The sequence below is a fragment of the Poecilia latipinna genome, unplaced genomic scaffold (genome assembly GCF_001443285.1).
Source record: "Poecilia latipinna isolate Pla-1442-1.1 unplaced genomic scaffold, P_latipinna-1.0 Scaffold299, whole genome shotgun sequence".
In the NCBI taxonomy this organism is placed as follows: Eukaryota; Metazoa; Chordata; class Actinopteri; order Cyprinodontiformes; family Poeciliidae; genus Poecilia; species Poecilia latipinna.
In genome coordinates this window covers 282732-297479 of record NW_015112915.1, presented here as the reverse complement: position 1 = coordinate 297479, position 14748 = coordinate 282732, and the positions used below count along the sequence as shown (strand labels likewise).

General features: G+C 37.1%; 1 protein-coding gene across 2 annotated transcripts in view; it reads right to left on the bottom strand.

Annotated features, from left to right (window-relative positions):
• mta3 (metastasis associated 1 family, member 3) overlaps positions 1-14748 on the bottom strand; it is a 32876-nt gene that overhangs the window by 3774 nt on the left and 14354 nt on the right. Inside the window, exons 11-18 of one of the 2 annotated variants that reach the window (XM_015034467.1) lie at positions 14648-14706; positions 14421-14539; positions 13306-13463; positions 10509-10731; positions 7268-7360; positions 6991-7152; positions 5932-5963; positions 5736-5854 (exon numbers count right to left, since the gene is read on the bottom strand). In XM_015034467.1, coding sequence (XP_014889953.1) covers positions 5736-5854; positions 5932-5963; positions 6991-7152; positions 7268-7360; positions 10509-10731; positions 13306-13463; positions 14421-14539; positions 14648-14706 — 965 coding nt within the window. Of the gene's footprint in view, positions 1-5725; positions 5855-5931; positions 5964-6990; positions 7153-7267; positions 7361-10508; positions 10732-13305; positions 13464-14420; positions 14540-14647; positions 14707-14748 lie in introns of both variants that reach the window. The other variant, XM_015034468.1, reaches the window with a different exon arrangement.

Here is a 14748-nt window from a genome sequence, read left to right as displayed (position 1 = left end):
GGATGGATGGATGGATGGATGGATGGATGGATGGATGGATGGATGGATGGATGGATGGATGGTTGGATGGATGGATGGATGGATGGATGGATGGTTGGATGGATGGATGGATGGTTGGATGGATGGATGGATGGATGGATGGATGGTTGGATGGATGGATGGATGGATGGGTGGATGGATGGATGGATGGATGGATGTATAGATGTATATGGATGGATGGATGGATGGATGGATGGATGGATGGATGGGTGGATGGATGGATGGATGGATGGATGGATGGATGGATATGGATGGATGGATGGATGGATGGATGGATGGATGGATGGATGGATAGATGGATATGGATGGGTGGGTGGATGGATGGATGGATGGATGGATGGATGGATGGATGGATGGATGGATGGTTGGATGGATGGATGGATGGATGGATGGATGGTTAGATGGATGGATGGATGGATGGATGGATGGATGGATGGATGTATGGATGGATGGATGGATGGATGGATGGATGGATGAAAGATGGACAGACGGATGAATGGATGGACGAATGGATGGATGAAGGATGAATGGATGGATGGATGGATGGATGGATGGATGGATGGATGGATGGATGGATGGATGGATGGATGGATGGATGGATGGAAGATGGATGAAAGATGGACAGACGGATGAATGGATGGACGAATGGATGGATGGATGGATGGATGGATGGATGGATGGATGGATGGATGGATGGATGGATGGATGGATGGATAGATGGATGGATGGATGGATGGATGGATGGATGGATGGATAACTTCTTTTTATTTAGATTCCTAGATTTAAAACACAAATATCAATAAAGAGCCACCATTTATAATAAATAAAACCAATAATCAAATAAAAATGAATAAAAACACCAATAAATCAGCAGTAAGCTCGTTTAACTGTTTCCATTCCTATTTCCTAACTTTCTCATGTTTCAAGGCCAAATCATTGTTTACATGTTGCTTCAGTAAATCAGCAGCTGAATTTATTTTTTATAGCAAAGTCTCTTATCAGGATGCAGCTCAGAAGCATTCATCATTCATCGTCTTGCAATTTGTTTGATGAGATGCAAATAAACAATTATCTTGAATCACGCAGAGAAATCCTTTGTTTAGTTCACATAATTTCATAAAATCTAATTTCATAAAATCCATGGATCTCCACGCAGGTCCTTCAAGTGCACTACACCCGCAGATTGATGATTGTGGTTCTTTCTTTGCCTCCTCGTGTTTCCTGCTTTGCATCTAAATAACCTGCGTCGACTGATGGGTTGTGTTGCATTTTAGAGTTGCATTCGGTCGAAAAGGAGGAGCGAGGGTTTATCTTGTTTGGTTGAGTTTCAGCAGCTAAAGCGGGATTCCAATAAAGAAGATACATTAAAAGGACAACAATAGGAAATCAGAAGCGTAATCTCAATTGAGATTAAGTTATAATTCTTTGGTGAACATCCCCTGTGCAAAAGTTTTTACATTACTGCCAACCAAACACTTAATTGTATTTTATCAGAATTTCATGCAAGACACCAACAAAAAGTAGTGTTTAATAATAATAAAGTGGGAGAAAATAAAACATTATTTTCTCTTTGTTTTACAAATAAAATCCAAAAAGTTTTTCAAACACTTTCAGACATCTCAGAAAGCGATTGTGCAGAAACACTTTGGTCCTTTTTCATCTGGGTTTGGATTACATTAAAATCAAGCTCACTTGATGAGGAGCGTCTGGAAACATTCTTTTTCGCATCTTGCCACAGTTTCTTAATCAGGACTTTGACTAGGCCATTCTGACATGATTATGCTTTGGTATAAATACAAATACATTTTATTATTGAAAAAACATTGAAAATTATGCATATTTTTTCCCACTTGACAATTATGCATGTCAAGTGGTTACTGCTTGTAGGGGCAGTAACCAATTTTTGTGGCAAAACCAATGAGAGCAGAATCAGATTTATTTTTTGTTTTTTAATGACTGCATGTTTTCAAACATTACACTGCAAAAACAGAAAGTCTTACTAAGCATTATTTGCCTTGCTCCAAGTGCAAATCTCTTATTATACTTGAAACAACACAAAACTAACTTAAAAATAACTTTTCAACAAGATATAGGAGTTTATTTTAAGTCAGCAATTCCTTAATGTTGATGAAAAATACCAGAAAACAATTATAACTTATAATACAAGAAAACATCAGATTATTTCACTTATACCTAATACTTTTTAGTAAAAACGTTGAAAAATTACTTCTTTGTAAGTTTTGTCTTACTTAAACTGTATTAAGATTCTGAAAGTTACCGTTTATTTCTTTGAAAACAACAATGACTTATTGGTTAGAGGTCATATTAAACCTGCCATTCATCAGTTCATACTAATGTATATGATTACCTAATATTCTGCAATCTGCATTAGTGAATTAGTTTGTTCTTAGTGAATAGGGAACCAAAACTGGCTCCTGCTCAGGCGCCACCCTTGTAAATCCGACCTTATGCACAACTTTGTGTTGCTCTAATCCCAATAAAATACATTTAAATTTGACAAAAAGCAGAAAAGTTGAGGCTGTCTGAAAGCATTGTTATGGCATTTTACATATTTCCAACACTGATCAATAAACATCAAACAAATTGATCTTTATCTGTGTGAACTGAGTGAGTGTGTTCTTGCACAACAAAATCTAACTCAAGTACTTTTGACTTAAGATGATAAACCAGGATATAAAGAGGAAATCGACTGTGTATTTTAACTGCGTGTCATAAAAAGTTTTTTTTTTTTTCTGCATCACAGATGGAGTTATGCCTTTAACTTTCTGGTTCTAGATTCTGATTTTCGTCCAGTTAAATTACTTTACAACCTTTCTCACACAGCTTTGTTTCTGAAAGCACAATGTCTTCCCCTTCACTGCGTAAATGGGAAAAATCTCCCATCGTTTCTCTCCGCACCACGACACAGAGTGTTCATCACGCCGAGAGAGCAGGAAAAAAAAGAGAGAGAGCAGCTTCCAATCATCCTTCATCAGCATCAGACCAGATCTTTTATTCAGGAAGGCATTAATTGTTACACTGCAAGGCTGAATGACAGGGTAATATAACGAGCTGTACAGGCTCTGAGATTGATGCAGACTCTGTCACACACCAGCACACAGCGAGTGAGTGAGTGATGCATGTGAGTGCAGCCATGGTTAATGCGGTAATGATATTTCCACGCAGAGCCGCGGCCGGTGCCTGGCTCCATCTGCACCCAGTTAGCTGCTCTAATTTTAGCCGAGGTGGTCCGAGGGCGGGCGGCTGAGGGGGCCGGGTGCCGTGGCTCATTTAGGCTCAGGCTTAATGGGGGAACATCTTTCTTTGGCACATACAGGAGCTGAAAACTCTGATTACTTGAAGGCACGCACGGGACAGACCGTGTGTGTGTGTGTGTGTGTGTGTGTGTGTGTGTGTGTGTGTGTGTGTGTGTGTGTGTGTGTGTGTGTGTGTGTGTGTGTGTGTGTGTGTGTGTGTGGGAAGAGAGTAGAAAAGCATATTTCTTCAAACTTAAGATTCAGTTTCAATCAACCCTTATTATCCTAATAATAGTCATAATAACATTGACAACAACTACACTAACAATAACTTATTATTATTATTATTATTATTATTATTATTATTATTATTATTATTATTATTAGTAGTAGTAGTAGTAGTAGTAGTAGTAGTAGTAGTAGTAGTAGTATATAATACAGAAAAAAGGATATATAAAGTCAAAAAACAATTTTTAAAACTGGTATCAAAAAAGTCTTAACATCCAATAATGAAAAAAGAAAAAGTCAAAAATAACAAATTCAGTCCAATAATAATAATTCCTATTATTATTATTATTATTATTATTATTATTATTATATTAATATTATTATTATTATTATTATTATTATTATATATTTTTGTCTAGTATTTTCTTACTTTGCTTTTTTAAACTGGTATCATGAAGTGTTAACATCTGAAAATGACAAAAGAAAGACAAAAATGCAGAAAATAATAAAAAAGCAAATTTGTGTCCAGGAATTTCACTGCTCACTCCAAAAACACAAAATCTTACCAATTATATCAAAATTAACTCACAAGTAACTTTTAAGGAAGAAATAGGAGCTTCTTTTAAGTTCATTTTTCCTTAATATTGATGAAAAAGTAATAGTTATAATGAAATAATCTGTCTGCTCCCTTGAATTTCACTAAAATCCCAGAAATTGAACTCTTAGCATGTCATGACAGCAGTCTTCAGTCAGAGGCCTCTTCAGATTTGTTGCGAGACTGACTGCTACTGCACCACCATCCACAACTCTTTAAGATATTTGAATGATTTGAATTACAACAACAGTCAATTTCCCTTTGGGATAAATAAGGTACTTTTCAATCTGAATTAAATGCAGAAAAATAAAGAAATATAACAATTTAATGTATTTTCTACCTATTTTTGTAACCTTCTTTAACAATGTGATGATTTAGGAAGATAAATATCCACTTGTGTGTTTTTTTGTTTGTTTGTTTATCTCCACCTCTTGTTTTAAGACAGGGAAGCACCAAATGCTAGGAAAAAAAATGCACAGAAGTTTATAAATTTCTTGAAAGCAAAAAAGACTCCTTACCCAACCTCCACTGTCTTTCTTGCTTGGTTTCTTTTTTGAATTATTATTATCTCTGCTGAGAGCTCACGCGTATTGCTGGTTCAGTTTGGTAAATCAGAATCATCCTTTGTGCCCCGCATGGGGGTCTCTTACGCTGCGGCGAAACGCATCGAGCTGCTCTGGACTAAAAGCTAATGTCACACCCTCACAATGACGAGCGTCTGCTCTGCAGCTGAATTGATGTTGATGCATCACAAGCTGCGCTAATGGCATGAAATGGTGCTCATTTTCATCCTCCTAAGTGGTTGAAGTGGACATTTTGAGGGCAGAAGTAAGTGGAAAGTGATTGAATGACATCAGTGGCACAGATCCATCGGCTAAACGCGTCCATCCTTCACCAGTGTTTTGTGAAAGAGAGACGCTGAGGAGATCACAAGATTAAGAATTAAGCCTTTTGTTCTGGACTCTGAAATTGTCTAGATGGGATCTAAAGAGTCAAAACCAGGAAGCACATTAGAGGGATGGGGGGGGGGGGAAAGAAAATTGGGATATAAAGTAAAAAATGTGTTGATCCCACCTGACCTTGCTGAAAATAAAACGATGTGACTCACCAGCTGTTTCTGCAAACTTACACGACTGACCAGAATCTCCCCAGATATGATGTCCCACAAAGCCCAGGAGATGCAAGTCCTGAAGAAACATCTCCATTTTCCTGTTGATGATGTTTTTTTACAAGTGTTTTTTTTTTCTCTCCTTATGGTTTAGTTAGCATGATGACCTTTGCGACCCTCTCTGGTGACACCAAGCAGCCAAACGTTTTTGCTTTTTGATTAAACCAAATGTAGAAACATAGATTTTTTTTGGTGCCTATAAAAAGTTTTCAACCCTTGGATGTTTTATTCCACTTATTTATTTTCTAACTTAATCATGATCAACAAAATGTGTCTATTTTGCAAAAAAAAAAAAGAAGATAAAACATCCAAGGAAGTGAAAACTAATGAGCAGTGGATCCTCACAGAGTAGCATCTGTTGTGAAAATGGGCCTTACAAGGTGAGAAATGCAAAAACACACACAGAATAATGACAATCATGTGTCAATAAAGGGTCACCTTTGCTTACCTGGTCTCCCGGGTGACGAGGAAGAAGCTGTCGTCGGGAGCATCGATCCAGTTGGGGCGTCTCTTGCGAATCATTACTCCTCCTCTGGTGTTTCCGCTGCTGCTGCTGCGGCCGTTGTGCTGCAGGAAAAATGGGTTACGATGGTTTTACTACAACAGCAATGAAGATGTAAAGGAAAAACAAGACGTTCACTTACGATGAGAGGTCCTCCTGTTGAACCAGGGTTTTCTGCAAAAAAATAAATAATAAAAATGGTTGCACAAGAATAAATACGTATACATACATGCACAGTTTAAACCAGATATTTACATAAAAACATTTTTCTCTCACAGTCTGGAATTAAATCAGACCAAACTTTTCTTGTTTTAGCTTAGGTAGAATTAGCACAATTATTTCTATTTGCTAAATGCCAGAAAACTTGATGCACTGAACCCCATTGGTTATTCCACCAAATATTTATTTCTGAACTCTTCTTGAGTTAAAACATTAGTATTGTTGTTTCTAAATGAATATGAACTTGTTTTCCTTGCATTATTGGAGGTCTGAAAGCTCTGCATATTTTTTGTTATTTTGACCATTTCTCATTTTCTGCAAATAAAATCAAAAATTTTTCTTGGAATTTCGGAGACATGTTGTCAGTAGTTCATAGACTAAAAGAACAATGTTAATTTTACTCAAACATATACCTATAAAAAGTAAAACCAGAGAAACTGGTATACTTGTATGTGTAATTTTTTCTGTTTGTCAATTCAAGAAAATGACAAAAAATGAATGAATAAATAAATAAATAAATAAATAAATAAATAAATAAATAAATAAATAAATAAATTTATTTGTGCACCAAGTTCTTAATCTGACAAAAACACACCAAGGTTCAAAGGTTCAAAGTTTGTTAAGCTTCTAAACACACATGTACAAGGAAAACTCGATTGTGAATCATTTTTTAGATTAATTTAATGCATTTATCCATCTTTCTGCTTTAAGCTGCTATTAAACACGACCTTTTTAAATTTAGGCAAATTTAACTTGAATAAAATCTCTCAAATTACTGAACCGAGAGTCAAAGGTTGACTGGTTTTTGCTAGAATTAGCTGAGGTGGCTCCGATTTAGTAACAAAAGTTAATTTAATTAATTTTATAAAGCATTAAGAGTGCCTTTCTTCCCTTCCATCTTCTACGTTCTTGAAATAATCTCAGATATCCTGATTTAAAAAAAAAAAAAAGAAAGAAGAAAAAACAAACTCCTCCCTTGTACCTGAACGCCTCTCCGGGTCAGCCCTGCTGTGGTGGTGGTAGCTGCGTTTTCCCAGCATGCCGTGGGGTCCGTGCGGGAGAGAGGAGAGGAGGCGGCGAGGCGGAGGCGTCTGCAGGCCTGCGGTGCGGTGGGAGCGAGGGGCGTGGGCCATGGGCCGGGACTCTGGAAGAGACACCACACACTGGAGCTGCATGAACTGGCTCGTTCACACCGCCTGAATAATTGATGCTCAGACGCAGTTCGGACGGAGTTCGGGCTGATATCACTGAGCGTTTACCTAGAAACTGCAGGACACTGGTCAGAGTGCTCCTTTGGGCCGCTCTGGTTTTGGGTAGCCGGGTCCCCTGCCCTTCTGACACCCTTAACATGTCTAAACCAAACACACACACACACACATATATATATATATATCTTTGTATCGGTCGTTTCCTTTAATTTGACGTATTTGCGACGCATGAGCGTGAAAAACCAAAATTGAGATCTGGATTCATGCATACATGCACACTCAGAAAGAAATGCCTTGCAAGACATGTAGATGAAAAGGTGAGGGAGTCACAAAAGGAGCTGGATGTGCATGAGAGTGCATGCATGGGGAGGATGGCTGGTGTGTGTTCCTGTAACTGCTGATGGACACAAAACAGACACATGAAGCACAAGGACTCGGAGGAAATGCTTTCAGGACTGACTTTATTGGAGATGTATCCCTCACATTCACACAGTTAATGAAAGGAAAATCAAAGGAGGAAGAAAATGAGCGAAGAAGAGAGGAAGACGGTAAAATCCTGTCTCCAGGATTCACAAGACAGACGAGGCTTCAGGATGGTTTCAAATGAATATTGCATGATCTGAACTCAGGACATGAGAAGGCGGTCCGTCCTACTGTGGGTGAGATGGTGATGCAGCAAACACTTCCTGTGCCCTGCAGAAGTATTCATACCCCTGTAATACTTTCACATCACAACCACAGGTTTCTACTTTACTGGGATTTTATGTGAGACTAACAAAGTAGTGAAAGGAAAATGGATTAGTATTTAATATAGAAATCACTTTATTAGTAAACAAGAGTCATGTCTGTGTTACTTAAGCTAAAGTTTAAATCCAGTTGTTCAGTAAAGGTCTCACTACACTGCAAAAACACAAACTCTTACCAAGTAATTTTGGTCTAGTTTCTAGTTCAAATATGTTATTACACTTGAAATAAGACATACTAACTTGAATGTAACTTTTCAGCAAGATATAGTCTTGTTTTAAGTAAATAATTCCTTAATATTAATGAAGTACTTGTTCTACTGACTGATAAATGTCCCATGTTATAAGTAATTATAACATGGATTATTATTTAGCTGTTTAACTACTTGTTGCCATTGGAACAAGTACTTTTTTCATCAATATTAAGGAATTATTTACTTAAAACAAGCCTTTATATCTTAATCGAAGTTACTTTTAGGTTAGTTTTGGCTTATTTCAAGTTTGAAGTAGAGACCAGACCAAAAGTACTTTGTAAGACTTTGTGTTTTTTCAGTGTAAGGAGTACAGTACACTGAAAAAAAAAGAGAATGGAGCACTAAAATTAAAAAGCTGTGCTAACTGGTCACAAGTAATTCAATGAAGTTTGGCTAACTTACCCTAACCCTAACCCTACCCCTTAACTTGACAATAAAATAAATAAATTAACTTGGGTAAACTTAATTTGATTCCTTGTGACCCATTAACCCAAAATATTTAAGTTGGATCACTTGTTCTGTTTTTTCAGTGTAGATGAGTCAGAATAAAAGCTGTGATTTCCTTTTTCCCAGAAAGTCAGGCTGACTCCTCCAGGGGTGAAACTCAGGCTACGTTCACACTGCAGATGCTCCAATCTGATTTTTTTTTTTTATTAGATTTTTACATTTTTTTGCGCTCACATTACTTAAAAATGTTGCCTATATCTGACTTCATTGTGAACTGTTCCAAACTGACCCGCAATAATGACGTCTCAAACGATTAGAGCCACCAAAAAAAATTAAAATTCGTTTTAATGTCAAAATTCTAATTCTGTATCAATTTGTGTAAAAACACAAATAAATAACCAAACATTCTTGTGAGTTTGTCTGTGACGCCGTATTGGGACCAAAAAAAAAAAAGGGGTAAATTTCCATAATAAAAAAAACTCCATCTCAAAAATTTTCAAGAAAAAAAAAGGAAATTTCTGATGTCCAAAAGTTGGAAAACCGCAAGATAAAACTCAAGCATTAAAATTATTCCCAGAAATTTGCTAGAAAAGAAACTTTAAAGATTTCCTTGATTTTTCAAGAACATTTATGAGATTAATCTAAATATTTCTACGCCAGTGTTATGTCAGTTATGTTGAAAACCTACATTTATCCACAGTGAATAAATGTGGATAAATGCACATTTATTCATTTATCCAGATTAAAGAGCAGATCTATGCTGGTGGTGCATAAATAAACATTTCTGATTCTGAGATTAAAGGAAAAAAAAAATTCTGAAGAGGGAAAAAAAAAAAGCAAATTCTGACATTAAAATCAAATTTTGTTCTTTTTTGTGGTCCTAACCTTTATCCGCAACACTCTTTGGTCCAGAAAACATGAAAGAAATGAATTTATTTTTATAAAGAGTCTATTCAATGGAGGCTGGGGAATATTTCAGCAAGTGATGAGGAGAAATTTCACAAATAAAAAGCCAAATTCTACATTTGATATTTTGTTTGAGTTGACCCATCTCTCTGAAGGCGAATGGGAGCATTGGGTTGAGCTGCCTGTAGAGCCGTCCTACAGCAAGAGTAAAACGTAAAAACACCGGACTGATAAATGAGGTAGATTACCAAAAATAACTTCAGATTAAATCTAAATAAAACTGAAGGTGATTGTGCAGGAATGTGAAACAGAACCAGAGGTATGAATACTCAGGAGTCCGTCCAATCACAGTTCATCTTTTCCAATACAAATAAAAAAACACGCAGTCATGAGAAAGGAGGAGATGCATGAGCAAAAGAAACAAAATGGCGGAGCTGAGGTTCAGTATTTACAGCCAACATTTACGTTTGAGTCATGACAGCACAGATGGCGCCATGCAAAATAGAGCTTCTTACTAAAATACATTTTCTCTACATGTAACTCCTGCAAAGATATGGCTCAGACAAGTTATAATATTGTTACTTATATGAAGATTATCTGTCGTGTGAGTGTGCAAAATGAATATTTTAACCAATAGATCTGAATTAAAAGATCAGAACAACAGAAAATGAACAAAAAAAAAAAAAAACGAATGAAAAGATGATCAAAACTCAGTTATGAGGACAGGCAGCCTTTATTGGAAACAGGGGGTGGGAGAATACAAAAACAAAATAATAATAACAATAATAATAAAAACAGAATGAGACAAACGAGGGCAGCGATGGTGGTCGATGGTGGGGAGGTTGGGGTGAGGAGAGAAGAGGAAGGGTGGTGTGTGTGTATGCGTGTGTGTGTGTGTGTGGGTATGTGGCAGAAGTTAGGAGGAATTGAAAGAGCTCTTACACTCCGCCTTTATGGCCCCACAGTTAATGGGGACAAAGGGCCGGCGCGCAGCGCGGCGCAGCCTGATGATGTCCCGGCACATGTGCCGAGCCAGTTTGGTGAGGCGGGTGGCCTGCAGCAGGAAGGCCTGCTTGGTCTTCATGGAGGACTTGGGGCTGCCGCTGTTCCTCATCGGTACCATGTGGTTGGACTGGCGGGGAACGTGACTCCTGGAGCGGGACTCCTGGACGGGCAGAGGAGGAAAGAAACGGTCAGCTGCCATTTTGTTATCTTAAACTGTACTAAAGTCTGTGGTAAGCAGGCTAAAAAATTACAGAAAAGAAGCTTACAGACTAGGATTAAAATGAGTTAAGTTGGTTTTATTAGTGATTTTCTTCTACAGAAAAACGGATTCCTGGGTTCCTACATATTTTTCACACCACTTTTCCCAGACTCAGATTTAGTACAGATGGATGGAGAGAATGAATGGATGGATGGATAGGTGGGCGTCAATAAATGAACACATTGATGGACAAATTAATGGACAAATAAAAGTAACAGAGTGAAGCATGAATAAATGGCAAGAAGGATAGATTGATGATGAAGAAGGGAAACTGAATTGATAAATTATTTAATGGATGAATGGATGAATTACAGAAGGACTGAGGTAGATTAATGAATGGAGGTATGGACTGATGGAGGGATGGATAGGTGAATGAATGACAGATGGATGGATAACAATGAATTAATGGAGGGATGGATGGATCCATGGATGACATATTAAAACATTTCTATGCTCCAGAATTATGCTTTTTCTTATTTGTTTTTAGGAATGCAGTTCTTTGTCACTTTAATCCAACAGGGAATAAGGACTCAGTCAATCCAGATTATTCCAGATTGAAGTCTGTGTTGGAACACTGTAATTTAATCCGCCACTAGAAACTGTGAAGCTCTTAAAAAAACCAACTCTGAGCATCAGAAACAACCTTTACGTTGTTCCATGAGAACTAAAACACTCACATCCATCACAACCAGGGCTCCCAGTATGCTACTGCGCTAACTAATACCACTAATACCACTGGTTTTGAATACCAACTTATCTCACATTATGTTGACCTCCATTTAGCTTATGCAGATGAAGCTGCAGTCCTCGTCTGAGGCGATTTTCTTTGTTACAAATGGTCAGCTTCCTCTATTACAAAAGGCCTTGAGAAACTGTGTGACCCTATTAGCATCCAATATGTGAAACTCACTACAATATGCTGCTAGCGCGCTGAATAATTGATGCTAGCTGGAGATATCACAGACACACTGTATCGGTACATTTCACACACTTACAACTGAATGATTTCTGCTTATTCCACATGGATTAAAATCTTTTTGCTTTGCTTCAAATTCTTCATGTAATGTTTTTTTATTACAAATGGCCACTACTTTGAGTTTTAAAGCTCATTTTGTTGATCTAGGACATTTTGGGCCTGGTTGTGTCAGAATGAAGGGTTTCCCACAGTGTTTTCTAAGCCTGGCGGGCCACCAGGCTTTACTTGTGCCCCCACCAGGCTAAGCACTGCTTATTTATTTAAGTCTTTTAAAGGTGTTTGCATTTTTAAAGACTTCATACTTAGTGTTCAGGTATTAATCTTCCAATCTTTCAATAACACATGATTATTAAGTGATGTTTTCAAACTTCCTGTCAACTTTAAACAATTTTTAACTCAAAAACACGACGGGCCGCTGGATGAATGACTGCCAACTGCCCAACCACTGAGCTAAGCAAGCTTTCTGGGGGGAAACCTTGGAATGTATAACATAAAAACACCTTAAAAAAGCTGTAAAAATATTAATAAAAAGCGCTGTCTGCATTTGATACATCTTAAAATTAAATAATATTGAACATTGTTTTTGTCATTTTTTTGTAATCACAATGACTGATTTTGTGGTGCTAAATTAGAAATACTTGCAAGAAATTTTGCTATACTTGCGCTTATGTATGACGGTAAATGTGACTTTCAGTTACTTGCCGTATTGATTATTCATATTTGAGATGAAGTAAAGGGGAGTATGAAATACTGCCACCTGCAGGTGGGAGTTAGCAGTCACTTAAACCTGATGTTTTTAACTATTTTGGAAAATTTACTGTAGGGCTGAAATTTCTAAATTGGCTTAATAGTGATTAATCGATTATTAAAATAATTGTCAACTAATCATGTAATAGATTAATCGTTAACTGGAGTATACGGTTTAAAAAAAAAAAGGTCATTTGCTGAAAGAAAGAAATTCAGAGCAGTAATTAAGCTAAAACTACAAAAAATATTAACATTTTGCATTCAAGACAAAAACACTTTTTAGCAAAACTTTAGCTTCATGCAGTTTGGATTTCATAATTAGGAATGATTTTGCCTTTTAGGCAATAAATATGTATTTTATCTTTTAAAATTTGTTCATTCATTTGCATCTTTCAATGTATATTGTATAAAGAAGGGCTTAAATTAAAGCTCTTTAGAATGTACCATCTATTTTATCCAATTAATCATCAGAATAATCAATAATTACTAAAACAATCATTAGTTGCAGCCGAATTTGCAATAAACTTACGATTATGTACTAGTGTGGAAAAAATGCGAGGGTCTGCTGAGTTTGTGAGAATTAGCACAATCTCAATCGATTTTCTGAAACTTGGCAGAAAAACCAATAAAAACTGCTTTGATTTGCTTCCACTTATGCGTCCCTCTGGAGCCTCGAGGGCCATGTTAAAGGTTTTGGCGGGCCAGATGTGGCCAGCGGACCTCCAGTTTGTAACACAAGGTCTTGAACTTACATTGCTTGCAGGAGTGGGGGAGGTCCTCTCCTCTGGGGCCTCGGCTCTGCTCGGCATCTTCAGACCGCCGTACTTCTTCCAGTACATCCAGCAGGAAACGCACAGGCGGCACTGCATGTTGGGAGGCCCCCAGGAGTACCACTGGGCCGACTGCATGGCTGCTCAACGCACAAAACGCAATAAATCCTGTTAGCGGAGCGCACTGGAAGAATCGACACCTGTCCACAGTGCTTTCAATAATTCAGCTGTTATTTGAACTCCATTAGTAAACATCTGAAACGCTGTTCACACAGCTGGCAGGACAAAACATAAACTGGTTTTAAGCACAAATGCATTTCCTCTGTCCGTTCATTTTACTGTAGCATAGAGGTCAGTAAATTATCAAAAAGTTAATGTAAGTCAATAACTCAAATAAAAATAGACATGTAGTCTAGATTAACCACTCACAGACCGATATTTTAAGCATTTATTTTTGGTAACTTTTAACATTAGAGCCAACAGCTGCCAGCCTTTTTCACTCAACTTTCAGTTAATATTCTTGCATGCACCATTCTGAACAGCTGCCAATTAGGGCTGCAACTAATGATTATTTCAGTAATTAATTATTTTGGTGATTAATTGGATACAAAAAAAATTGGTGCATTTTACAGATTTTTCATTTAGCCACTTAAACTTATTTTATAAAGTATTAGAAACACATTAAAATATTCAATTTATGCAAAAATGATTATTTTATTTAAAAAGAATTGAGTTATTTGTATTTCTATGTATGTACAGTATTGCATAAAATACACTTAAGTGTTTAAATGAAAAATCAGTAGAATGTATCAGTTTTCTTAACCTTAATTGATGAATAGAGAAAATATTCCACTAACTACAGATTCTTTATAAAACAACTTAAGATGTTAAATATTTATCTTATATGTAAAAAAAAAAAAAATCTTAATTTTCCCAAAAATAACTAATAAATAAAAACTTTCTATGGAAACTATCTGAATTCAGGACTTTCCCTTTTAAGCCAAACACATTGTCATCAAACATTCTGTCGCCCAGCGGAAAACTTTAAACATTTCTTGGCGTTTTGTTCTGGATTCATGTGGACAAACCAAACTTACTGTAGCAGCTCTCGCAGGCTCGGCCGCCTCCCGCTGCATGGAAGGCCCCGGGGCCCGCTCCGTTCACAGTCGCCATCTTACCGTTGGTCATCGAGATCTGGTTGGGGTTGGGTTTGTTGCTGTCGAGATGAAGAGCGATGTGAAAACACTGCACTTTCATTACACACAAAATATGAAAAACTTTTAACTTCGCATTTTAATTTGAAGAGCAAAGGAAGGAAACTCACTACGTGGGGATATAAACCTGCTTCAGCTTGCTTTCTGCCTCGGCTGCCTTCAGCCTTTTCTGCTCGTGGAAACACAGAGTGAATTTATTCAACAGGAAATC